The following is a 27,791-nucleotide window of genomic DNA, read 5'->3' as shown; positions in this document are numbered from 1 at the left end:
CTTGGTTATCTCCCTGACTACAAGAAAATCCTTGAAGTCCAACCTTTGTAATGAATTATTAATTTAGTTTACCTGCATTTAACACTACACGATATTTGGTAAGAGGACGGTTGAAAAGAAAATAATGGTGGTTGCAGTTAGTAGATGAACCCATGGTATAATTTTAAAAGTCCTAGGTGTTTTTCAGAAAAGTTGACAGGCATTTGACGCTTTCCAATATTTTAGTAGCTGCCCCTATGGGATGACTTTGGATATCCTGTTACTTCCTTCTTGAGTTAACACATTCCAGTGATTCCTGAGATTAGGGACAAAACAGGTTTTAATTTTCTAAAATATATTTTTTGATTTTTCAAAAACATATTTACATATAATTGTTACACAAAGTTTTGGCTGTCTCACCGTGTTTTGGTACAATCTCCCAGGTGTAACATTTTTTAATAATTTATGTTTTTGCTGGGGAAGTGCAACGTTTAGTCAACACCATCAGACACAAAGAAATGCAAAAATACATATTCTAAATTAAGTTGTTTCAGCTATTTTGACTATTAGTAGCTTGTCTATTCTACTGTTTATGCACATATGTTTTCAAACTAAAAACCATGTTTAAGAGTAAGATTCTTTGGCTTTTTATTGTTAGAGTTACAGTCATACATATTTTCAGAAGCTTGTATTTAATCTCTATAAGAAACAATCATATTTAGCAGCATGCAAATTACACATTTGAGAAAACTACGTATTTCTATTGGAAGATCATGAGGGAGGAAAATATATGGTTCTCCAAAAGAGAAAAATAAAGAAAAACTCCATATTATGGAGTTGACAAGGCGCTGACGGTGGTGACACAAATCTGACGGTGGTGACACACTAGTAAAAAACAAGATATTATTTCTTTCAAAATGACAATTAAACCTTAACAACTTACATAATATCACAAGACACATCATAACAATTCTGTTTTTGCACATGTCAAGTTCTACATCTTAATAGTTCACCAGCCAGTAGCTGCCTGCTCCTTGATTCCTAAAGTTCTCTGTGGTTGTGTTTAGACCCTGCTGGACTTTCTCTCCTTTTGTCTCTGTGCTTGTTTCCAAAACCTTCTCTTCTGCCTTTTTTCTTTCTTTCAGATCACTGATGTTCTTTATTTTTCCCTCTTTCACTCTATTTCTCCATCTTTCCCTTTATGAGAAACTCTTTCTTCAACTCAGGCTGGCTGTTAATTTTTTCTCTCCTTTTTTGATCATTCCTGTTCCTTCTCTTTCGTTCCTCTACTGACAGCTTCCCCTTTGCCATTCTAGCCTGAAACATACCATTTTGTAATTACTATAATTTTTCTGAACCATATGAATTCATTTGGATTTTATCTGGCGAACATGTTTTTTCTCTCATCTCACGAATCACTGATTCACGAGATTTTCAGAAAACTTTACCTGTAGGATTCAAACTAATGGTATCAATTTAAAAATCCTACGTTGCCTCGTTCTCGCATTGACTTGAGTATCCACACCGACTGCCTGGCAGGGTGACAATACCCCATCAGCCTTTGAGATGTGAGAATGTTGTATAAAGTGCTTTGAAAGGACTTCAAGGAAAATTTTAAGTTTCGGTGTGATTTTTAATGTACGGTTTATATATAGGTGATGGTTCTGGTTTTCATTGACCAGTGCCATGTTCTTAATAAAGTGCACATTTTATGGCATAAATTTGCAACATGTACACTTCATTTGTCAATTTATCATTTCTCATATTTGTTTAGCAGTATAATTGAAAATACAGTTATAGTTGGTGTGTACTAGATAAGCTTTCAAGGTAAAAATGTGAAGCATGAAGTAGCCTTTGCAAACAGATTCCTGTTTAAACAAACAATGACAACGGTGACACATGTTAACAATATAACATTAATTAAACGTACATATTTACACTGACAACAGGTAAAATATTGAATATTTTACAGTTTTATATGAATGCCGCTGTACTGTACAGAAGAGCTTTTGATAAACCAAAGACAGAAATGGTGGCACCTCTACAAACATCTGAAACAACTCAAAATAGTTCCCTCAGGGCTGTTAGCAAAAAAGAAACGTAAGAATGTATAGTTTTACATTTGGGCCAGAAGCCGGATTCATGTTTTATATGCAGTCCGTGTATATATTGTTGAGGATCATCTTCTGTTAGCCATGAAGCTTGTTTCATTCTTCCACTTATAGCCTTCACTCACAGGGAATCCTACATTTAGAATCAAGTTTAGGAAGATTAAACACATTTAAAATAATTTTTTACTTTACCTAAATGAATAATTAATGAATAATAATCCAAAACACTTTAAAGACTTCAAAAGTACACACTTTGTTTCTGTGGAGTGTCCCGATTTCTGGCCTTGGTCAGCTGAATGGCTTCACACTTGGTCCTCTTCATCAGAGGAGGTACAGACGGATAGAAGCTGCGTCTCCGCCTGTGTGCCACATCATCACCACATCTACCTTTCTTCATTGACTTGAAACTGTTCTGGGCTCGTAGGTTACTCTCCACACTAGTTTTTTGATCTCTCCTGGTTGGGACAAAGCTCTTTTGACTGTCATTAAACACTTGCTTCTTGGCTGAATGCTGCACGCATGTAAAGGATGATGGGTCCTTTGTATGAGTGTAAGACTGACCTAATGTTGAGGTGCTGCTGTAGGAATGAGCTTGCTGTAAACTGTATAAAGAAAAATGTCGTCTGGCACTAGCTGAGCTGGTATTAGTTTTAGAAAGTAATGTATGGTGTGTATCAGTGTGGCGCGTTCCTCTGTATCCAGTCTTGTCATTTATCTCTTTGTAAAAATGTTGCGTCTCCTTTTTAGAGGAGCGAGTGTTTTTGCTGGTTTCTGGTGTCACCAGAGTTTTATTTTTTTGGACTGTAGACTGCTCCATGTGCTTCAGGTGCTCACTAGGCTGAGAAGCTCTCTGAACAAAAAAGTGAGGACTCACAGGATTAGGACTCAAATCCAGAGTCTGGAGACACCTCTTAGGCATGTACTTGGAGGATGGACTAGTTTGTGCATAAAGTAAGGCATCATTGCTGCCCTCAGTTTGTGATGAGAGTACTATGGTTCTTCTCTTCTGTGTGTTAACGCATTTTTCTAATACTTTTTCCAAAGTCCTTTTTGCCTTTTGTTGAACATGCTTGTGGCAAGCTTTAGTGGAGTATACCTCCCGCTCCCCAGACATCAGAAGCTTCTCAGATGAGTCTTTGGATGACAGACCGATTTGAGAGTTTTCATTGGCAAAAATGTTGGTTTGAGCTTCCATGAAGGTACTATTGCTATTCTCCATGTCTAAAGAAATGGTCTTCCTTTTGGTAAGGACTTTTTCCATGTCTGTTTCCACTGTTTTTGAGGTAGGTGGTCTGTTGGCTTTTTGCTGAAAATGCTTAGGATGCCTTATAACTTGAATCAGTTTTCTCTTCTTTATACTGTGCGATAGTCTAAAACTTACATCCCGTCTCTTTTCTTTCAACTGTGGATGTTGAAGTTTGGGTTGATGCTGAGACTTTGTGTCTGCAGGAAACATACCAGGCTCTTTGGTCTCCGTTTTAGCACTTTCATGCTTGCCGTCCTGCGTTTTATTATTTTTCCTTTTTTCACCTTGTGAAGTACCATCCCTCCCCATCGACTCAGAGATTAGTCCACTTCTCCTCTTGACATGTCTGTTGCTTTGGTTTCCATCATCCTCTGTGTCAGATATTACTATAACAGCAGGATCATCTGAAATGCTTCGTGCTTTTCTACCATGGTGAGATCCAGTATTATTACACTTTTCTGTCCTTTGTGAAAGGTCAGGGTTCCCACTCTGGATCACTTCGTCACAACATCTGGATAAATCTATAGATGTACGTCCATTGGTTTGACAGTTTCCTTCCACAGTTTCAGGAGAAGGTTTCTTCAGTTGATTAAGGCTGGCAGCTCCACTGTTCTCTGTGCGCGTAGAGAATAATCTCTTTGTTTTTGTCTCTGGACAGCTTTGGACACCTTCATCCTCGGTGTCAGAATCAAGGTTGATGATGTCATCCTTTTCTGAAGACTTGCTTCTGTTCCCCGTTTGACTTGGTTGTAAGTTTGCCATCTCATGGTCTTCATTTTCTTTTTCAGAACCAGAGTCATTTTTCTCTGCTGACGCAGGCGCTGACAGGTTACTTAACCACTGTTTGGACACGGTCAGATAGTTACGTCCTGAATCAGCAGAGTAATCGGAACTATCGTCAGTTTCACAACTGTCATCAGGAGCACTATGTGACTCCCTATTTTGTGGTCTCTGAGCTTTAGTTTCAGTTGTGCCCCAGGAAGAAGGCACCATGAAGGACTGTTGCATTGTCTCTCTAGAGTGTATGACTTTTGCTAGATGAGAAGGTGTTTCAAAAACCTCCATCATGGAAAAAGCAGAAGCTGGCACATGGTTTGGAACAGATCCGGGTACCTCACAGACAGCTGGATTTGTGTCACTTTGTTTTACCTGGTCTTCATGCTCACCATCATGCTGTGAAACAGTTTCTGGGTCAGCCTGGCCTTCATCTGCTGGTTCCCATTTAACATCTAATACGCTAATAGGCATAACAAGCCAATCATCGTCCTCATCAGTCTCCTCTTGATCTTGCGCGTCAGAAAGGGGGCTCAAAGAGCAGCTTGCTTGCCAATCTAAATGTTTCTCACCGTCACATTTAGGACATAAGAAACGTTCAAACCCATCCTCAGTTTCAACAAAACATGGACAAGAGCAATCTTGTGCTATGCCAAGTGTTTGGTTCTTTGGAAACTCGGCCTGACTCTGCACACGTCCAAACTGCGTATTACTGGCTTCAGACACGTCACATGAAGGTGAAGGCATCTCCTCGTCATTATCATCATCATCATCATCAACAACTTCTGGATTCTCATCTTCACTCACATCTTCATATGAACGGTCCCTTTGATTTGTGTTTAGGAGATTCGTGTCCATATTCGATAAATTTTCTGTGTCTGAAATATCTTCATATTGTGGATCTTTTACAACCGTTACATAGAACAGCTCTCCACTGCTCACTTTATTCAAAGGAAGAGATGCGCTTAAACAAGCCTGTAAACACACACCAGTTGTATCCTCTTCAGCATTTTTATAGCTTGTTTGGTTGCGCACCGATTGTTCACTTCGGTACATAGAGACTCGCGTTTTGCCAAGCTCAGTTTTATCAGTTAATGAATCTAGGCTGGAAAGTGCAACTGCATCCTTAGATTCAACATGGCAGTAGTGTTGGTCTTCAATTTTCTGAAGTTGGTTTACATTTTTATCTTGATTTCCACCAATCACACAAGGCCCACTGCCTAAACCTACTCCTTCAATTGGTTTGAGGCTAACATCCTCCCTCTCCCATCTCACATGCTTGGATAACAAAGGTAGAGTGCCTGGTGTTTCTTTGAGTCTCTCACGCTCTCCTTGTGAGGAACTGCAGCGGACCGTTAATCCTGGGTACTTCTCAGTCTCTTCTGGCACGGTGACCCCAGACACTGCTGTCACAGTCACTGGACTCTCTGCTTCATTCTTTGTGCAAGTGGCAGCAACATCAAACATGACATGTTGATAATCTGTGGACATAAAGAGATGAAAGTTACTTATATCGCCACTCCAGGTTTGTTGCAGTGTGATTCAGAAAAGTTGTCCAGCTCTGCAATTCGTTTTACATTCTTCAGTCTAGCATTTGGATTCTTTGGTGCAGGTACTGAATAATTAGGAGTGGTTATACATTATTTCATCAACACTGGCATGTCTTTTACCTTCAGTTATCAGAACATGACTGACAACCCTTTACAGACATAATTCGATCCAAGCAGATGCATTTTGGGAGAATGTTTTAAACTTTATACAGCAGAGATTAGTGTACCTTTTAAACAGTTCTCTGATGCAGATGTATCATAATTCTTGTTAGAGCTGGGAAATAATTCTGTTCCTTTGCTGCTTTTCAACCCGTCTTGGTCAAGAGGTTGTCCAGTGCAGTGTTGAATCCCAGAAGCGTTGGAAGTCTCTTTCTTCTTTACGTCTGACTTGTAAAAGGCAATCTCTTTATTGATGAAGTCAAACATTTCATCTGTCCATGATTTGGCTTTCTCAACTTCAAAATCTTCACATTTTGTTGGTTGACGGCTGTGAGGATAAGGAGAGATCTTCCGCTGTCGTTTCCTCTTCAGTCCACAGTTTGTTGAATTTCTCACTTCTTGATTCTTACAATGTCGTTCATCTGAAATATCAGCTCCAATATCAAGTTCAACATTGGAACCCATTTTGTCTCTTGAAGATGATGAGGTGGTAATTAAGGATCTACAACAATGGGCATGATGTGGACACCTTGCTCTTAAGCCCTGGAGAGCATACATCCTGCAAAAACAATGTAAACCAAAATCTGGGTTATAGTTATACAATTACACACACACACACACACACACACACACACACACACACACAATTTGTTAACAGTTTAAATGGCCAACATGGAGACAAATGCCACCAGTCTCCATTTAAGATGAGGGCAGTGAACCTGTCTGTGCCTCCTGAAGCCCATTAAGAGTTATTTTATTTTAAAGATGATCAGCTTCAGTGGACAAGTTCTCTACCTCCGCCCTGTACACAGTCTTATCTCCATCAGAGTTGAGCTGAAGATGTCGTATATTATGTTATTGAATGCTGAGCTGTCCATGCAGAGCATCCTTACGGAGCCCTTCCTCTTCTCCAGATGACCCAGCTCTCTGTGAAGTGATGGTGATTGCTTACAGAGCAAATCAGTCCACGGAGGATGCAAAGTGTTGGGTGTAGACAGTCTCTGATGTGCTGAAATAGTATTCACTCAAAACACTTAATTACTATAGAAGTAAGGGCTATAGGTCTGTAGTCATTCAGGATGTCTATACCAGGCTTTTTGGGGACGTGAATGATAGTGGAGGCCTTCAGACAGGTAGACGGGGAACTGTGCCATCAGTCAGGGAGAGGATGCACAGGCTTTAACCACAGCCCCTGAGACTGGCAGCTCTCCCGGGGTTCACCGCTCTCAGTCTCCTCTTAACTATCATTAGCTTACAGCTTGAAGTGTTTAAGGTATGTGCTAACTAAAAATAAAGGCAAGATGATGGTTTATTAAACCTTTAATGACATTTGCAGGTTGTCTCTGTGGAGAAATATAAATAGGACACCGGAGTAAATTCTCTACAGTCTCACTCTTCTGTTTAACGTTTATTCAGCTGTGTGAAAACCAACTTTGATCTCAGCAAACCGATTTACTCAGGGACAAATAAAACCCTGAAAAATGCCAAAAACATTTTAAAGTTATCTAAGTGACATATATATCTATCTATCTATCTATCTCATGTTTAACCTGAGTAGCCAAAGACCGAGGGGGGTCTGAAAACAATGCGCCGGGAGTTCATTGTTTACGCCGGCTTGAACCCCCCAGCTAGCTATCGAGCCAGTGGGTAACAGACGTCTCCAAAAACCCGAGAGCACTTTTGCACGTATATGATGTCTTGATAAACTGAGCAGATATTTGAAGTTTACACAGCTACATTCACACTTGAAAATATCTTTAAAGTTTATTTTGTGACCCAGAAAGAGAAATAAGAGTAATATTAAAACTAGGTAGCTGCTACCATTGTTGGAAACTGGAATTGGCTGGGCCATGCTATAAATTCTGGGATAGGTTGGGCCAAGAAGGATACACCCGACCCATCCTTCAAATCTGGGGGAAAAGGAGGACACATTTGTTGGCTGCATTTGGAGCAGTCTTTGAATTTGGACAGCCTTTGTTGCGACACTGTAACATAATCGGCCTACAAATAGAGCTGGGCGATATAAGATTTTTTTTCATATCACGATATGTTTTTTCCCCCATTTCAGGCGATAACGATATCTATCACGATATCAGCCAAATAACTATATTTGTAAGATTTAAATGTGCCGTTGCTCACAAGTAAAATGTGAAATAATCAGCAGCTTGTTTTGATTTAAATATTTATTTCCCATAATAAGTTCAACAGGGTAGATGTACTTAAGGAACATGAGACTTTTTCAGATAAATAAAGGCAAATATTGCAAACTACACAAAAGGCAGCCGCTAAAGCGTTTAAGTTTCAAAATAGAACAAACGAAACAGACTAAACTGTCAATTCCACTTAGAAACAAAATATTAATTCTAAAAATAAATCTTAGTTTGTTTTACAGAAGAACAGACAAAACTGACTAACTTTTGTCAATGTCAGGAGTTTTCCTGTAATGCAACTCAGGTCAGAATAAATGACACTCAGACAGGTTTGCAGGTTTAACGTGCACACGGGTGAGAGCTCAAACGGAGACTCACACTCCGCAGCCGTTGCCACCCTTTATTTATACTCAAGCATGTTTGCGTCACAGACACATGAGTGGAAGAGATAACATACAACAGTAGAGACTTTATGCTGAGCTTTGCACAGTGTAACTTCTCTAGTAAAAAGAGCAAACACATCTAGAGGACCTCAAATGAAATGTACTTCTATACATAAACATAATAAAATCTTTCAACAGTCAATATCAAATAAACTGAGAACTAAAAGGAAATTCTCGATCTCTCCTTGTTGTATAGCTGAGCTTTTCAAACAGTTGTAACAGTTACTTCAGTCTGACAAAAGCCAAATGACGAATCAGCGCTTCCAGTCAGAGACTGAGCTGCACCGCTTTATTGTATTTCCAGACTTGCTTTCGGCACATTTACAGTGCAGCTACTCTGTTTTTTGTCAGACTTGAAATAGCAGAAATACCTTCACACTACGGAGCTTCTCTGGCCTTTCCGTTTGACAATCTCTCCGGCGTTGGAACCATCATCTGTTTTCTCTTCGGTAACCTTCGGTCACACTCGGTTGATGTTTCTCTAGTCGGCGCACTCATTTCCTCCATTACCTGGGCAGTACGGCGGCTGGCTGCTTCCCAAACAAATACACATGTGCGGCTTGGCACTTGTGCTGTATGTAACAAGTCACGTGACGTGACGCTGCGGCTGTGATTGGTTCAGCTCTGCGCTACTTAATTTGGATTGGCTGTTCTTTTTTTTTTTCTTTTCTTTTTTTTTTTTTTTTTTTTTTAAGAGGACAAGAGCGGCGAGATCTATCGCAATAGTTTAACTTTTCTATCGAGAAAGTTATTTCGCAATACATATCGTTATATCGCCCAGCTCTACCTACAAATGCGGCCTCCGAAGGATGCCACCACAAAATCTGGACACAGCTACGATACCAGAGACAGCTTCTTCTTCGGGGTTTAACGGCAGCTGGCATCCTTGCACATGCATTGCTGCCATCTTCTGTTCCAGTCTGTTATTATACTCTTAAATTCTACTACTTATTCCTGCATCTTACAAAGCTTCAAACGACGCATCGACAATTTTAATAGTCGATGTAATCGTGACTAAACGACTAACTGTGGCAGTCCTGATTACAAACTGAACAGACATGACTGGGGGATAGGATTGCCTTGACAGTGTGAGGAGTTGTTAGAAGACGTAAAGTCCATCGTGAACATCCGATGACTTGTATAGTGCACTATATAATATTTTGTATTGTATTCATTGTAGACTGGGATTTCTAATCAATTTAAAAGGTTTTTAAGCATACCTGAGACCAGAAGGTTTGGTCTAAGCTGACTGATGGTTCCCATTTTGTAATCTGAAGTGATTCTGATCTACCTTAGAGAGTGTCCTGTACCGTATTTTCACGACCATAAGATGCACCATACTAAAAGGCGCCGTCTCAGTTATGTGTGCCATTAATGTATTTAAGACACACATAAGGCGCACCTGATTATAAGGCGCATACAAGTATGCGTGTTTAAAAATAAAGCGGGCGCAAAACTGAGTTTGGTACTCACATTTTTATTACCGGTAATTGTCATCAAACCCATCGAAGTCCTCATCCTCTGTGTCTGAATTGAACAGCTGCGCTAAATCTCCATCAAACATGCCAAGTTCACTTTCTTCACTGTCAGAGTCACTTTCCGTGCCGTGCGGCTCCTCGGAAATGATGCCGGCTTTTGCGAAAGCTCGAACAACAGTGCCAGCAGACATGTTAGCCCAAGCATCTACAATCCATTCGCAAATTATGGCGTAACTCGCCCGGCGCTGCCTTCCACTCTTAGTGAAACTGTGGTCCCCATCGGTCATCCATCGCTCCCACGCCGCTCGGTTCACACCGATGCCCAGCGGCTGGAGTTCCTTTGTCAGGCCTCCCGGAATGACAGCAAGCTCACAGTTCATTTGTTTCACTAGTTTTTTTCACATCGGCTGTGAGATGGGCACACATAGAGTCACAGATCAACAGCGATGGTGATGCGTGGAAAAAAACCACCTGGTCTCCTTACATACACCTCCCTCAGCCACTCATCATTTCCTCATCCATCCAGCCCTTTTCATTTGCCTTAATGATGATTTCTGCTGGAAACTTCTCTTTAGGCAAAGTCTTTCGCTTAAAAATCACCATAGGCGGCAGTTTCTGTCCATTAGCATGGCAGCCAAGCACAACAGTAAAAGAAGACTTTTCATACCCCATTGTGCGTATCGCTACCGTGCTGGTCCCCTTCTTCTCCACAGTGTGACTCACCGGGATGTCAAAAGTGAGCGGGACCTCGTCCATGTTAGTGATGTGGCTGGGCTGGATGTGTTTGTCGGCGATGTGTTTGCTGCAGTAGGAGCGGAAGATGGCCAGCTTTTCATTACCGGTATAATCCGCTGGAAGTTGCTGCGCTACCGTAGTCCTGGTCCGGATGGAAAAATGGCACCGTTTCATGAACCGAAAGCACCAAGATGGACCTCCTTGGAAATGTTCAATGTTCATCTCTTCAGCTAGTGAAACTGCTTTTAGTCGAATGGTGACCGTCGAAACGCTTCTCCCGCTCGTTCTTTGCTCGATGATCCACCGCTCGAGTCCTTCCTCCAACTCGGGCCACCTCGCCTTATGTCCGCGGAAACTCAGCTGCGTCTTCTTGACCTGCCGGAGCTTGTTTTCTTGCTTCCTCCATTTGCGAACCATCGATTTGTTAATCTTAAATTCTCTCGCGGCTGCTCGATTTCCATGTTCCTCTGCGTAGCTGATGGCCTTCAGTTTAAACTGTGCTTCATAAGCGTGTCTCTTTGCCATTTCCAGGGTTGTTAAAACAACGATGTTCCACATAATGCACATACCTGTCCTTTTATACAGGTATGTGCGATTGTCCGGTATATACGATCAACGCCCACACTTCACCCTTTAGCGTTCTCATGGTATTCTCTACTACGTCCTCCTTACAACACAGGGCGCACTGCGCTATAGGGCGCGCCGTACTTTTTAAAGAAAATCTTAGACTTTTATGTGCGCCTTATGGTCGTGAAAATACGGTATATTTGAGACAGTAATTTGAGAGTTTTAAGATAAAGAAATTGTACCACACCCGGTGTTTGTAGTTCAACTTAAGGTTTAAATTTCCTTTTTATTACAGACTTAATTTGTTAATACAATTTGTTAATAAGGGAAGTTAATCTTATTATTCTGTAGTATGTCAGGGTTGTTACTTAGCCTGATAGGGCGGAGGACACCGTCTCAGCTGAACTCTGGACAGGCACCCACACCCCCCCTCCCTTTCCAAACACCTTCGATGCTTGTTTCCTGTGGGGGAACACGGCGGGTCCGTGTGCCGCGCTGGAATGGTAGCGCTATGCAGGATGACTGCTTTGTTTCCTTCGGATTACTCCTCACCCCCTACCCAACCTTGTGGCTTGTCACGTACTCCATTGTTGTACTGTGGACATTCATGTGCTCTCTGTCCAGGAGATTTTTTTTTTTTTTTTTTTTTTTGTTTCCTGTTCTCATGCTGTCCTCCCATAGGTGCTCAGCACGAGTAGGTCTTTTTCCTCTTCTACTTTCCCATTGTTGTGTACTTTCAGTGTCTTTCTGTAACGCTGCCGATCTCCGACCTGTATTCCCATGTGATGTCCGTGTGTGTCCCCGACTTACACACCTCGCAGTGGGGTTCTATTCCACTGCGGGGCAACCTGCATGTGGCCAATAAAGCCTTTCATTCATAGGTGTAAGTTTGCATGGGATTAATGAAGACTCAGTCATTTCTTAGAAACTCCCACCAGCTGTCAGAGAAGAGCTGACGTTGATGTTTTAAGGCATTCATGTCGTTTGATGTTTGAGCTGATAAATGGTAGATCTGAAATCTCTAAATTATTGCATAGTGCCCATTCTACATCCAGCCAGGGCTCATCTAAGAGGGTGTGTTTTAACCATCCTGTGATGAACTGAAGCCTGTTGGCTAAGAAGTAGTGCTGAAAGTTAGGCAGATCTAGTCCTCCTTTGTCCCTTGTAGTGTTTTTAAGCTGATACGCAGGGGTTTATCTTTCCAAATGCATTTGGAAATATACAAAGATGGTTTACCTGAAATCACTTAATTTTTGGCAAGACCATCATTTTTATTGAAGCAATGCTTCCCATGAGTGATGTGGGTAGAGATTAGGGCTGGGCGATATATCGCGTTTTTTAAAAATATTGATATAAGCTGTGACAATATCCTTTATATCAATAAAGTCTAGGTTACGTTATAATTATAATGGTGGAGCTGCAAGTTTGCCTCCCTTTCGTCCACTTTTGTCTCTAAACAACGTTACTCGGCGCCTCGCCTCTCTCCTTCACTGAACACAACTCCCCCTCCTCCCCCACCGCTTCACCTTCAGGTAAGGACAAGATGGACACGGCAAACCTCCGTTAACGAGCTATTGCACATAGCCCCGTGCGTGGGGCTGGACGGCATGAACGTGTTAGCGAGCTAACCGCACTAATGCCATGCAGCTTACAGGGGCTGCACGGCCTAAAATCCTTTAGTTCTCTCAAAAGTTGACAGCGCGCCTTATGTATGAATTCTGGTTGTGCTTGATGACCGCAAACAGATTTTATGTGGTACACGGCGCTCAGCAATACGTCAAAAAATTTTTTAGTACGACTTTGGTAAGCTACGGAGCTGCACCACTCTATGGATTATCGGCGCATTACGGCTACCGAGGAGCCTCGCGGAGTGATACGTACTGTGCTTCAACGTAGTATTACCGTACGTGTGTGTATAAGGACCATAAATTGCACCTGTTCAGCAACGTGGTTACAAAGAGGATTTCAAACTCCAGGCTGTCAGTCACGAACTTGGGAACAGAGCAGCTGTGAAATCTGTCTTTGTTATTATGCTCATCGTGTTTTAGTTTACATTTTGACTGCACAATTGTGAGCTTTTTGTTATGCAGAAAAAACATTGTTTTCTTTTATTTTTGGAGCATTATTATTTAATGAATGCTAATAATTTAGTTTTGAGTAATTTTTTCATGTACATCTATGCTGTATGTTAATAAAAGTGCTTGTGTGCCTGGGCGGTGGGTGGAGTGCCCTCAGGCCTCTGGGCCTGAAGCCCAGTCCTCTCTGGCACAGCTGGCTGCCGGCAGAGCCCGCGGGCACGCCACTGCAACCCCCTCTGGCCTCTGCTCCGTGACCTCTTGTTTGGGGCTCTACTCAACTCTTCCCAGGAGGGTGGCACGGTCCCCCCCCTTTGGTGGCCCTCGTACTCTGGGGCCTCTGGATGTCTGGAGTCTTGATCTCCTCCATACCTGCTTCATGCCCTGGGGGACGGGGCTATGGCTCTACACTCCCTAGCAGATCGTTACAAACCTTTGGAATACAAGCATGCTGATCCACACAGGTATACACAGATGCGGACTACACCTTTCTTGGCTGCTGCCTCAAAGCACATTGTGCGCCGTCTATCTTGCATGCTGCACAATAGCGTTTAATATTTAGTATCTACTGTCATCTACTGCTAGCTAGTTTGTTGCTCTTTTTGTGTTTGCTTTCTCTTCAGGGCTCGCAAAATTTCAAAATCCCTGGTAGCCCTTCGGGCAGGGACTCTTCAGTTTTTGGTAGCCTGAATAAAAAAAAAAAAAACAAAAAAAACAAAAAAAACAAAAAGCAATTTTTTGATTGATGTTTTGTTTCCGTTACAATATTATACATTAAAGTATAATATTGTAACGGAAACAAAACATTAATCAAAAAATTGTTGAAACACAAATTACAACATTGTATAAAAATTACAATCAACTCAAATACTTGGTTCTAATTGAACAGAAATTTCTATGAACTTGTAAGAACTGTGTAGGACATGAATCAGTCTGTGTCAGATCCTGAATTTGAAATTTCCACTGAAGTCACGGGTAAGAGACAAGTGGAACTAAGATCGAGGCCGTTTGCTTTTTAAAGTTTGCAAAGACTGCTACATTGTGCCAGTGGTAGTTCACTCTTTGCAACATAGTACACTGTTTTAAACTGATTTTTCAGGTTTATTTTTAGTATGTTATTTGCAATTGGTGTTTGTTCTGGAAAAGATATTGCAGACTGAACAATAATGCGTTTCTTGCATTTCTCATGGGGGCCTTTCTTAAAATGACTGGTCCCAGTAACAAAGGCGCTTGTCGACTCAGAAATCGAGAGAAAACCAACAACACACCCGGCAGAACATTATGTTATTTACACGGGTGCACATAAGTGGTCCGCATGTGCGCATTCACTGTCAAAATAAAAGACGCACCAGATAAGAAGTTGCAACGCGCGTTTGCGTCCATATAAAAGGCTGTTTTTGTCTGCTAGAGTGGGATTTTCACGGCACATTCCGCACCACATCTCTGTGCGTTCATCATTTGTTTGAAGCCAGCTCACCTCCTGCAACCACTTTTCCGAGAACACGCGCTTCTTTTGTGGTTCGGACTCCTTCTGACATTTCTTTGGAGGTGGAGGAACATCACAGTAATTGCTTAAAGGAGCTTCTTCGACATCTTTAAGAGTTCTAAACAAATGTCTGTCCTCCTCCAGAAAATCTTATGTATGCAAACACGCGTTGCAACTTCATATCTTGTGCGTGTTTTTTATTTTGACAGCGAATGCGCACCTGCGGACCACTTATGTGCAGCCCTGGTTTTTTAGCTCGTCATATTGCAGCCACAGAAATTCTTTTGTCCATGAAACCATAAAGCTGCACTTTCTTTTTGCCTTATAGTCTGATTTGTCATAACTGCTCCGTTTTGTGGTAAGCTTTTCTTTGGCTGTCACTTCTTCACCCTGACCTGTCTTATTTGGCTCAGCAGAACTAAAATATATATCTGTCTGTGAAGGTTCTCAGTCATCCAGGTCATCGTAGTCAAATATATATCCTGCTACTTTTACACACGCACACACATAAGCTCAGCGATTCTCTGCGATCAACCTCTCACATGTTTAAGCTGCGGGAGATTTCACTTGTCATGTTTGCATAGTAAGCTAACGATTGATAAGACTATGTCAGAGGAATTGGTGCACAAATTATCATCACTCACCAATCAGTGTCACATATTGACAGTGGCTCACCGATGCCAATGACGTAATTACCCAGCTACATTTCCGAAAGAATGCAAAAGCATTGACATATCTTTCCTTCCTACGATAGGCCGACGGGCAGGGCAGAGATAGATTTTGGTAGCCCGACTGGAAAAATCGCTAGCCCCGGGACATCGGGCTAGCGATTTTGCGAGGCCTTCTCCTCTCGTTAACTGAGAAACTGCTGGCATATTTGTTTTACATCTATACTGTCCAGTCTCTCCTGGTGGACATGGTTACATAAAATTTTCGACTGATGTGGGCCAAAGCCTAGCACATACTTCCCAACCTTGAGACCTCAGAATTAGGGAGACATTCAAAAGGGCTGTTGGGGTGGAGTGGTATACATATGCATGTACAAAAAAACTTGTATCTTACAGTGTTTATTTATCGGATAAAATAAGTTAAATGCCACCGTTATTATTGTCCAGCCTGAAACAGGCCGGGGGTTAGGGCTGTGCGATATGACCAAATCTACGCCCTTGCCTCACCAACACTACTTTTTGCCTCAGCCTCTACCAGAGCCCCGTTCCGCTTGGCCTGTCAGTACATATCAGCTGTGTTAGGAGCCCCACAGGCAAACAAGCCTGATAGGACTCTTCAGCCTGATGGTTCGCTTCACCTCTGGTGTCCACTATCTGGTTTGGGGGTTACCAACATGTCAAGTAACAACCACCTTGGGTCCACGGCTCAGTATCTCTCTTCACCTGAGGGTCCAGAACATATGGCTGCTGTAAGAAGATTTTTTACATAATACAATATAATCAAGTGTGCCTTATATTCAAGTGTTCATATATTTCAACATAACCAAGCTTATTGTTAAAGAGAACATGATGTATTCCTTACTTCAGTGTGTGAGATGTCAGATAAGCATGATATACTTCTGTATTCGTTATTTCAGAGTGTGTGTGTGTGTGTGAGGTCAGATAAGCGCTGAGCTAACGTCTAACCTCTCCCCGACTCCTCACAGAAGAGGAAGTACTATGTAACCTGCTTTTCCCTATAAATAAAGCAAGCAAGCCTGCAATCGGTGTGTGTCTTCTCAGGGACATTCACCCTGAGAAGACACACACACCGAACGTGCGCACGTTCTTAAAACTCTGAGTTGGTCTGCAGTGTCTTATTTCTCTTACTTGTGATAGAACAAATGTCTACCCCTGACAGCTGCAGATCTGATTATTCGATTGCAAAAATCAATCATCAACCTGTTGCCTGAACTGTCTTGGTGCCACGTGCACTTATGGCTGCCCTTTTGTTTGAACATGGTGTTCATTATGGACATACAGGACACCACTCTGCTTCAGATCTGGCAGGTCAGTCCCAATCACTAGTGATGGGACGTTCTGTATCGAGGCTTCGGAGCGTGTGTCGAGTAATGGAGGGGGCGTTTCCGCGAAGCGCGTATCGAGGCTTGCTTCATTTATGGGAGGAGCTGAAAATGATGACGTCCGAAGCCTCGCTGCCCGGCTGTACCACGTGACTGGTTCATGAAGTGGTTCGAACTTTGCCGCGAGATATGACAGCGATACAAACCCCTCAGACTTCAATCAAAATGTGGGTGTTTGATGGAGAGTTGTTAGTGAGAGTTTGGAGACAGTTTGGAGGTTTATGAGAGTGAGGAGAGAAAGTCAGGAGAGAATGGAGCCAGCTAAGAAGAGGAGGATGTCCTCCCCTGTGTGGGAACATTTTGATCTTATTCCTCCCAACAAGGTATGTAAATTTCTACAGAAGATGTATTTTCATGATACTGATGGTGCAATACAATTTATGTTGAGCTGTCTTGACTTTTGTACAAGGTGAAGTGTTTGCTATGTGCCAGGGAGCTGGGATATAACAACAACACCTCATCCATGCTTAGGCACTACAGAGCTTTGCATGAGAATAAGGGGGACACCGATTGTGGAGCAAGACCAGGTGAGCCATCAAATGCAATGATAATATAGGATGCAGTAATGTTACTAAATGATATAACAATATTATACAACTGTTATAAGTTACGTATGTGATATTTATATTTGTGCTTTATCTTTATTGTCTTTCCTCAGCAGAGCAATCTCAAATAGATGAAGACCTGGTTACCATGGTGATTGAGGACTCCCAGCCATTTAGCATTGTGGAGGACAAAGGATTTAAAAGATTTGTTAAATCATTAAATCCTAGCTATGTTCTCCCCACTAAAAAGGTCATAAAAGCAGTGAAAATTTAGTTTTTACAGAATAAAATGTGAACAGGCAGGACTGAGGCTCAAAGCCTCAGTGTGTAGCTGTCCATACCTCAACGTTACAAAAGCACAACCACTGTCCACACCCCAACCACACCTCACCTCACAGTAAATGATCATTTCCATTTCAAGCATTTCCAAATAATCATTTCCCATACTGCCACTATAAATATACACAGTGTACTGCTATCACTACAATATACATGTTTTACACACTCCTTTTGTTGTTGACATTTACAGGCTGTGTGCAAAATGCCACACTCTTCAAATTCATGCCAGCTATTATTTTTACGTCCAGTAGGTGTCCTGCTAGAGCAAATGAAGCTTCATGAAGCTTCGCGTTGGGGTGAACCAATTGGATGAAAAGCTTCAGTGCTTCATGGGGCTTCATCTGCCCATCACTACCAATCACGCTGCTCCAGGTCTCACCAGCGTTGCCCACATGAGTGTTGAAGTCTCCCAGCAGGACAACAGGGTCTCAGGTGGAACTACCTCAAACACTCAGTGACTCCAAGAAGGCTGGGTACTCTGAAGCTCCGTTCGGCGCAGAAAAACATAACCTTGAGCACTTATGATGAGCATTTTTGTTTCCTCATAAAGAAGGGATCTAACCACGTTCACATTATATTTTTTGGGTGTCTTAGCATGTAGGTTTTGAAAATGAAAAGCAGCTATGTAACTCGTTTAGAACTGTGCTAAAACCTTAGAATCTCAGCCAAACACAGAAGAAAAAAGACAGAAACTGGCTTCTCAGTTTCCTCAGTTATCTTTGAAGTCAGCCAATAGACTAATTATTATCAGAAGCTATTGCAGCTAACTAGCCACATCAGAGCCACTTCTGCCTTTCTGTGTTTCAGCCTCAGTAACATCTGCTCCAAGTTTTACACCTCTGATGAAATCTCACAAGTGTAAGTTTATTTTGATACCAAGATTGTTTACACAGAGCTTGTAATTGCAGAACAAGGAACAAGTTAATACTGGGCCACTGGTATATAAAGAGGTCAGTTGTTACCTTTGGCCTGTCATGCTCAAACTCTCACATTTCAAAGACTCTTTAGACTTTGGGGGTTCTTTTGAACAATCTACAAGAACATTTGAGAGCTACTGCCTCAAAGTTTGACTGAAGAATAAGATTTTTTTTTATTTTTTTATTCAACATGAACTTGTTAGTTTATAGAAGTGAAATAGCTGTCACACCATTCATGTGACATGGCCATAATGGCATAGCTCAGCTGCTGTCAGGTAACTATAGAAAATGTAATTTCAAACTTAATTTCTGTTATTACTCTGACCCACCTCTATGCGGCATTAATGAATAACAGCATCTACCACTCAGAGTTAATATTATTGTAACATACCATAGTTTATGGGGTTTTGATTTGGAATTTCATGGAAATTTTCAAGGTGTGCACGATGAATTCTTTGCGCACGCGGCTGATAAGTTCAACACGCGCGGTTTGTTGAATTTACGCGCGAGGAAGTTAATTGCTTTTCCCCACACACATTCACACTCCGACCAGTGCATCGGGAGCAGCTTGACCAATGATATTTGGCATGCAAACTGGAGCTGGTTCGAACAAAGCTTCTGATTAGTAAACAGCCACACCGGCATGTAAAACACAGACAAACACTGACTTACAGTTTCACTTCTTTTGAAGAGATGACGCACAAAAAGTGAAATACATTTTGTTTTACATATAAAGCACACACACACACACACACACACACACACACACACACACACACACACACACACACACACACACACACACCTTGTCAGTTAACTTACCACATTCGCCTTACTTATGACAATTTCCGTCTACTTCGAGGCTTCCACATGAACGCAGCAGCATATTTCCACTCCAGACTAGTGAAATCCACGAGAATGTTGGTTGTCATCAGCAAGAGTCCATGCTTCCTTATAAATTAATAATTAGGACTTATATTTTCCTCACACCCGCTTCTGTTCAAAGGGAATTTTGTCGACAGAGTCCGTGTTCCTGCGAACGGCGGTGTACCAAACACGCACGCTGCCTAGGCCACACACTTCAAACAAACACAACAGGAATGACTCAGCTGCTGCGTTTCCTCTTAACTGTCCCTCTCCCTGAAGGAATGAAAGGGCGAAACGGAGCCTTTATGTGTCATGTGAGCCAACTCTGATTGGTGTGTTTTTGGTAGGCGGGGATAAACTCGTACGAGGTGGAGCATAATAAATATCTAGAATTACATGTAAGCAGGGGTGTCCTCAGGATCGAAGACGTTAATCCAGAAATCCTGTATCCAAGTGTGCAAGCTTGGTTCTGTTTCTTTCGGGTGGATTCACATTATGACAGCTGACATCTTAATGCATGACATCACAATCTGGCAGCTGCTCACTAAACATGTAACAACTGTAAAAGTGCTGCTGTTCCTAATCTAAGTACACAATATTTAAAAATATATTACTATTGATTTAACACAGACTAGTATCCAGAATTGCAAGTGTACAAATCCATATACTATCAATGAAAAATTTAACACAAATTCTCCCTGTGGTGGGGAATTTATATATATATACAGGTGCTGGTCATAAAATTAGAATATCATCAAAAAGTTGATTTATTTCACGAATTCCATTCAAAAAATGAAAGTTGTATGATGTATACATTCAGTCCACACATATTTCTTTCTTTTTATTTTTTTTAACCTTTAACATTTTAATGATTCCGTTATACAGACAGGCTTTTCTCTAAAAAAGAAAAAAAACATCCACTGAGCTTGCAAAGCATGCATGAAGATATGTACATTTCTTTTTTTTCCTTTTTTTTCACATATTTCAAGTGTTTATGTCTCACAACTTTGATGATTATAACTGACAACTAATGAAAACCCCAAATTCAGTATCTCAGAAGATTAGAATATTACAGTACAAAGAAAGGTTTTTCAGAAATCTCGGCCAACTGAAAAGTATGAACATAAAAAGTATGAGCATGTACAGCACTCAATACTTAGTTGGGGCTCCTTTTGCCTGAATTACTGCAGCAATGCGGAGTGGAGTGGCATGGATCCGATCAGTCTGCGGCACTGCTCAGGTCAGTGCTTTAAGTGGCCCAAAAGAGGTGCCGGTACTCTATTTTTTTCCGCCTCCCCTGAGGTAACAACAACTATATTGAATGGGTTTTATATACAACAGTCAACAGACAACCTTATACAAAATAATAAATCATTTTATTAGTTTGTGGATTTGCTTGAGCTAGAAAGAGCTACTGAACATAAATAAAATGTGCACAAAGGTATTGAAATTTTTTTTAACAAAATGTACATAAAATAAATTATAAACTAATTTGTATTTTGCTCTCTCTCTTGAGTCCCTGCTTGTATCAGCAGCAGCACTTGTAAAGTGTACCTGCAGAGCTTGGTAGTTCTCCCATACTGCTTTCACTGTTCTCTCACTTGAAGCAACCCAAACATAATAACCATAGAACAGTAGAACATAATCTTGAGTCTTGAAGATGGTTCATTTCTTTACCCCTGAAAAATATACAAAAGCAGATTCAGCAAAATACAATCACAGTACACCAAATGAAAAATGAGAAATACTGTACAAATCATTTTACCTAGAAAAGGCTCCAGCACGTTTTGGGCTCCACTTTCCTTTCACTTTGGGCTTCGCAGTTTGTGGATGCTGCACTTCTCCTCCCTAGTGCCAGCCATGTCTGCACATATGTTTGTGCGTTAAACTGATCCAAGGGTGGTCCGTTGCATTTCAGGAAAATCATATTTGAAAGCCTTTTGATGTCGAGAGAGTTTCTTTTATCTGTCAAAGTATCATTCATTGAGCTGAAAGCTCGCTCGCATTCACTTGTTGATACTGCAATGGTGTGGACAGCTGTAAGAAGCGGCTTCAGGGCTGCTGGTGTCTTGGAAGCTTTAAGGTCTTTATACTCCCTAAATCCTAGGACACTTTCCCTCTCCCCAACTCTGAATCTCTGACATAAACGTCTGACCGCTGCATCCCCATATTGAATATCTAGAGATGCAGGCCAGGAGTCAGACTGGAGGACCTTGATGTCTGAGAGGAGGTGACTATCTGTCTTTTCAGATGAGGTTTTACTGACATGCGAGGAAGTTGTTGGAGTCATCCTGCACTTAACATTTTCAGCCAGGCTATGGAAAAATTGGCCATGGTTGATTTTTATAACCCTCTGATTTTCATGCAGGCATACATTTCTGAAGATTTTCTCCCTTTCAGCTTCAATGGCAGTTTGTGTGTAGGGACCAGGTGTGGATACCATTGACTCAAACACCCGGATTTGTCGGTCCAGCTGCCTGTCGGCTTGATCCAAAGTCATGTCCCGTCTCTGGAGCATTCTTGAGAGGTCACTGAGTTCTGTGAGAGCGCCATACATGATGCCAAGATTGACCACAAAAGAAACAGTAGTGAGAACATCATTGAGTCCTTTGTATTTTGCTCTCTCTCTTGAGTCCCTGCTGGTATCAGCAGCATCACTTGTAAAGTCAAGTCAAGTCAAGTCAAGTCAAGTCAACTTTATTTTGTCAATTCTGCCACATGTACAGGACATACACAGAATAGAAATTGCGTTACTCTCAAACCCTAGTGATTAGAAAAATGCAAATAAAATAATTAAAAAGTAAAAATTTAAATAAATTTAAATAAATACAATACAATTTTACGTATAACAAAAAAAAGCTATGCAATATACAATATACAATATACAATATTCAAGTAAGGCAAATAGTGCAAATGGGGATTTAGTAGTGTACGGTAAGAGATAGTGTAACAACAAAGGCTTATGAGGTCCAATGCTTAAGCAGTCCAATGCTCCACAAAGTGACTGGAGCAGGCCAGTGAGTGCGTCAGAGAGTGAGTGTGTGTGTGTGTGTGACAGAGTTCAGTGAGACCGTGGTGGAGAAGAGGGGAGAGGGGGCAGAATCGGGAGGGAGTTTAGCTTCCTGACAGCCTGATGGATGAAGCTGTCCTTCAGTCTGCTGGTCCTGGCCTGGAGACTCCGCAGTCTCCTCCCTGACGGCAGCAGCTTGAAGAAGCTTTGCATTGGGTGCGTGGGATCAGCCGCTATGCAAAGGGCTTTTTTAGTGAGACGGGTGCTGTAAATGTCCTGGAGGGAGGGGAGAGAGACACCAATGATCCTCTCTGCAGCTCTCACTATGCGTTGGAGGGTTCTATGGCAGGACGCATTGCAGGCTCCAAACCACACAGTGATGCAGCTCGACAGGATGCTCTCGATGGTGCCTCTGTAGAAAGTGTGCATGATGGGGGCTGGAGCTCCTGCTCTTCTTAGTTTGCGGAGAAAGAAGAGACGCTGCTGTGATTTCTTGGCCAGTGCTGTGGTGTTGTACGTCCAGGAGAGATCCTCTGTGATGTGCACACCCAAGAACTTGGTGCTGCTCACTCTCTCCACAGACGCTCCGTCAATGGTCAGAGGAGCATGTTGGGTGTGCATTCTCCTGAAGTCCACAACAATCTCCTTCGTCTTCTCCACATTCAGAGAGAGATTGTTGTCAGCACACCACGTGGCCAGGCGTCTCACCTCACTTCTGTAGTCGGTCTCATCCCTGTTGCTAATGAGACCCACCACCGTTGTGTGTAGTGTACCTGCAGAGCTTGGTAGTTCTCCCATACTGCTTTCACTGTTCTCTCACTTGAAGCAACCCAACGCACTGATAAAACACGGCCTATCACAAGGAGACGTTGTCCAACATTGTGAGCACTCTCAGTTAACTCCCTTTGGTTTTTTGGTGATGCATGGTAGAGGGAGTAAAGCTGATCTAAGAATATTTTAAAGTGGTTGATTCCTCCTACCTCCTTCAAAACATCACAAACTGCCAGTTCCAGTCTGTGATTGAGTCGCCTTGAGGCGACTTTTGTTGTGATTTGGCGCTATATAAATAAAATTGAATTGAATTGATTGGAACAATGCCAGACAAACAGGTAAGGGAATTTGGAACAAAGCTGCGCAGCAACTCCTGCTTTCCTCCCAAGCATCACTGAGGCTCCATCACAAGCAAATGCCAACAAATGTTCCTGTAGGTAGTGAGGGTCAAAGCCATTATTATGAAGACATCCTAACAGTGCTTCAGTGATGTCCTTTGCTGTGGTCCCCTGCAGCTCAATCAGTTCAAAAAATATTGTGTCTGGATTTTCACTGGAAATAGCTGACCGCAGGCACACGACAAGCACAGACTTTCCACTTATTGTAGTGGATTCATCAATGAGCGCACACAATTTTCTTTCATTCATCACTATGTCATTGACTACCTTCTTTTTCATTTCAGCTGCAATGTGATCCAGTATATTTGCACATGAGTTATTAGAGTGCAAAACTCTGCCCATCTTGACACCATTTAAAACTTGCAACTGGACATCTATTGGCATGTCTGTAAAGGGACGCCCATGCTTGCCAATCTTATAAGCTGTTCTAAACACATTGCAAGTTGAAGCGTAGTCAGCCTTTCTCATATCTTCAGTGTGTTTTTGCATTGTATTTTGTGTTGCCTTCTCTTTTATTTCAACTGCTTTCTTGTGATAAATTGAGTCTCTGTGCTCTTTTATTTTCTTTCGTAGTGAGTTTTGTTGTGCAGCCTTGTCCCTTCCAAAAGACGACATTAAGCACCCACTCCACTCCTGCGACACTCTCTGCCCTTGCTGCGTGTCCACGCGAGCACAAACTTGACTACACACACTACAACCCAACTTTTGATTTCTGCTGATCAGCCACTTGTAATTTGTGGAGAAATACCGGACTTGTGCTTGGGACCAACATTCTGGCCACTCATGCTCGCTAACGCGGCTGTTGTCGTCGGTAGAAATGGTGTCATTCTCGTCCTCGTCGTCGCAAAAAGTGCCGTCGTCCGCGGCTGCGGCACTAGTGCAGCTTTCATTAGCTTGCGTCTGACTTGCAGCGATATCATTCTGGCTTGGTGGGGTGTCAGCCAGCGAGTCCTCTGATTCTGACCTTGTTCTTTTACTACTCAGAGTCTGAAGCCAGGAGAGCATATTAAGTGTTCATTGTTTTTGTATTTTAACCGAGCAGCTGTTTGCGCGTTTTACACACCCTCTCCGGACCACGTTGAGTTGTTGACATGACAACGGCAAAAGCGACGCATGCGCTTTTCACTTGTAAAACACATTGGTGTATGGGTAATGTAGTCTCTGCTCTCGGTGGGACGAATTAGGAAGCGTGCTTGTGAAGGGCGCTCTGTAAAGCGGCAGCGCAGCCAAACGATTATAACAGATGTGCAAATGAGAGTACCGGTACGCTAAAAGCACGTTCTGGGCGCATGGAGAGGTGGCGGTACTCTCAAGAGCTATATTTAGAAGTGGCGGTACTGAGTACCGGCGCGTACCGGCCCACTTAAAGCACTGGCTCAGGTGTTATGAGAGCCCAGGTTGCTCTGATAGTGGTCTTAAGTTCTTCTGCACTGTTTGGCATATCGCATCTTCCTTTTCACAATACCCCATAGATTTTCTGTGGGGTTAAGGTCAGGCGAGTTTGCTGGCCAATTAAGAACAGGGACACCATGGTCCTTAAACCAGATACTGGAAGCTTTGGCACTGTGTGCAGGTGCCAAGTCTTGTTGGAAAATGAAATTTGCATCTCCATAAAGTTGATCAGCAGCAGGAAGCATGAAGTGCTCTAAAACTTCCTGGTTTATGGCTGTGTTGACAGTGGAGCAACACCAGCAGATGACTGTAGCTGCCTCCACCAGTGTATGAATGTGAGAGTGAATGAATAGTGGTATTGTAAAGCGCTTTGGGTGCCTAGAAAAGCGCTATATAAATCCAATCAATTATTATTATTATTATGAGTAGTAATATACCTGTACCTTTTCTTGCCCTTATAGGGCTTTGGAGCGTGATGTCACGGGGGTGGGCGTGGAAAGAATTTTGGCCCGATCCGCCATTTTGGGGGTCTAAGTGAAAAAGGAGCGAAAGCATAGCCATGGTTCGTTCTTGCTGTGTGGTCCGCTGCAATGTTCGATCGCACGACCGGCAAGAGAATAAGCTTGAAAAGGGTTTGTCTTTTCATTCTTCCCCAACCTGGAAGCAACATGAGGCAGCTCGTGTATCGATGTTACCAAACGAAGGCGTCCAGCCTGGATAGCAGCTGTGAGACGAGCTGATATCCAGTTCTCTTCCATCTCCAAATATCTGTTGGTGCTCCGGACATTTTCATTCCGGTAAGTTCTAAATATGTTCATATCACTCTTTATAGCCTTTTAGTTTTATTTTCTATGCGCTCTGAGCTCATAGCAAATTAGAACAAACATCCTACTGAGTGATTTTGCAGAACTACCTTCTATTTATAGAGTTGCTAATTATTTGGCATTATTGCAGCAAACCAGCCGATGAAATGGATGAAACATCGTGACTGAGTTCCAGCGCTACACGAGGGACCTGCTTCAAACATACCACCATGCCAATCAGATTACTTCTTCCATGTGAGGGTGAAGAGGTGACCCTTCTGGATAAGATGGTGAAGGTTTGCTGCGTTTAGTGAACAGTGATAATAAAACCAGGGAAAATGAAAGCTGCTCCTGTTAAATATTCTTTAGTCTTTTGCTGTATAAATAGCTGTATTTTTTCAAAAGACACAGTAAATAAAGTAATGTTAGTAGTGGGTGATATCATGTAAACACTGTCATGATTTTGTGTAAACATTTTGTCATTTGTAAACTATAAATGACATCATCATTGTAACTGATGTGATGTTCTATGAAGTGGTTTTAATTTTAAAAAAAGAGGCAAAAATTACTTTGTTTCTTTATTCAACTTTTGAACAGCGGGACTCAGTCAGTACATATTCAGTAAATGCAAATTATTTACACGGCAGTGCACTACAGGCATAAATCTAGACCCCTAGATAAAACATGATGGCATTATAGCAGTGACGACTCCTCCACAGTAGCAGGTGGGATTTCTTTTTTGAGGACGGCTCCTTTTACCTGTCACTACAGATGGTCTGTGAATGTTTTGATCAAGAGCCTTTTTTTTGGGCAGCTGAAGAGGAGAAGTCCATCTTATGGCCAACCTCTGGCTGTATCTTGGTCACATTACCCAGCAAAACCCAGTATGCAGGTTCATCTGTAACAGTCCTTGTGCCACGGATCAACACTGTTGCTTCTACTTTAAACAGAAGAGCAGTGACGTGGGTGCAGGTCTCCGCGACTCCGGCCATGCAGGTGCAGCGGGCGGCTTCAACCTTCCCTGTGATGCTCACAGTGACCCATGGCTGCAATGCTGGTTCATTCAGTCTTTGAGAGTGCAGGACCTGAAACACACACAGACAAAGTTCATTTAAAGACAAGAACTATGAGCCAAGGCCGACACAAATGTGTTTAATCTACTTTATCATAAATGTAACAAAGTGTTTAGAAAGTTAGCACATACATGTCATTTTTCATTTCTTTATGTGTCCATCGCTGCAGGTTATAGTGTAAACCTGCCTGTTCTCTGTCAGAAACCTGCCTGCAGAAAATGAACCTAAAGTATGTAATGCAAGGATGCCATCACTGTAGAGATGGAGAAAGCATAAAGTGACAATTATGAATCACTTAATATGATAAGGAGATTCTGCAGGTCATTAATCAAAGTATAAAACTAAAATAAAATGTATGAATGAATTTATGCTGCACTAATGTGAATGTTCGGATGGAAATCAAACGCATTTTACTCGCAGTACTCGAGCTGACTTACCTTTGTTTGAATGACGACTTGTACGCGCTGACTCCACAGATAAGGTACGAGAATATGTCAGGCTACGTCAATAGCGGTTGGTCTTCAGGGTTTTTACTCCACGGCCGTATTTCATACGGGTCCACATTTCCAATGCAGGCTATTTTCTGCAAGTACAGCCGCTTCGCCTCTGGACGCAATCGGTCTCTATACAGTCCATTCTCTTTTGAGCTGCTTTTAAGCATCTTGTAATCGTCGATCCAACACAGTGTGTTTGTTTTGATTCGTAGACCCCGAAAATGGTGCCGCGCTCCCACAATGCATTGCGGCGTGACGTCAACTCCAAAGCCCTTATCTACTAGTCACACAAACATACTGCAACAATAAGACTCAATGATTAGACACATGGGTTACAGGTGGGTCCACAACAGTCATC

The 27,791-nt window shown here is 42.1% G+C and overlaps 1 protein-coding gene, 1 long non-coding RNA gene and 1 pseudogene across 3 annotated transcripts; all 3 read right to left on the bottom strand.

The window, feature by feature from the left end:
* Positions 1 to 301: 301 nt before the first annotated feature.
* Positions 302 to 19,759, bottom strand: LOC146688746 (uncharacterized). 2 transcript variants are annotated; one of them, XM_085436235.1, is made up of 4 exons: positions 19,448 to 19,759; positions 5,888 to 6,378; positions 2,343 to 5,591; positions 302 to 2,223 (listed from the first exon to the last, which is right to left on the bottom strand). In XM_085436235.1, exons 1-4 carry the CDS (start codon positions 19,450 to 19,452, stop codon positions 2,159 to 2,161), a joined length of 3,810 nt encoding a protein of 1,269 aa, XP_085292361.1. In that variant the 5' UTR covers positions 19,453 to 19,759; the 3' UTR covers positions 302 to 2,158. The 2 variants fall into 2 exon arrangements, with proteins under 2 accessions (XP_085292361.1, XP_085292362.1); XM_085436236.1 differs by lacking the exon at positions 5,888 to 6,378.
* A 3,801-nt stretch (positions 19,760 to 23,560) lies between these two features.
* On the bottom strand, positions 23,561 to 25,112 carry LOC146688745 (E3 SUMO-protein ligase KIAA1586-like; annotated as a pseudogene).
* A 1,163-nt stretch (positions 25,113 to 26,275) lies between these two features.
* LOC146688744 (uncharacterized) lies at positions 26,276 to 27,270 on the bottom strand. Its single transcript, XR_014916052.1, has 2 exons — positions 27,071 to 27,270; positions 26,276 to 26,951 (listed from the first exon to the last, which is right to left on the bottom strand). It is a non-coding gene; the product is annotated as an uncharacterized LOC146688744 (long non-coding RNA).
* Positions 27,271 to 27,791: the final 521 nt, after the last annotated feature.

Source organism: Copadichromis virginalis, linkage group LG17, assembly GCF_057382275.1.
Source record: "Copadichromis virginalis isolate Kocher_CV1m ecotype Utaka linkage group LG17, C_Virginalis_male_GT1.1, whole genome shotgun sequence".
NCBI classification, from domain to species: domain Eukaryota; kingdom Metazoa; phylum Chordata; class Actinopteri; order Cichliformes; family Cichlidae; genus Copadichromis; species Copadichromis virginalis.
This window is presented reverse-complemented; position numbering and strand designations above follow the sequence as displayed.

Bases quoted from the DNA above. Each gene is read 5' to 3' on its own strand.
- LOC146688746 (XM_085436235.1), bottom strand. The intron at 5,592-5,887 runs GTACACTAATCT...TTATGTCCACAG, and splicing joins ATCAGAGAACTGTTTAAAAG to ATTATCAACATGTCATGTTT. The intron at 2,224-2,342 runs GTGTGTACTTTT...TTCTAAATGTAG, and splicing joins GGACACTCCACAGAAACAAA to GATTCCCTGTGAGTGAAGGC.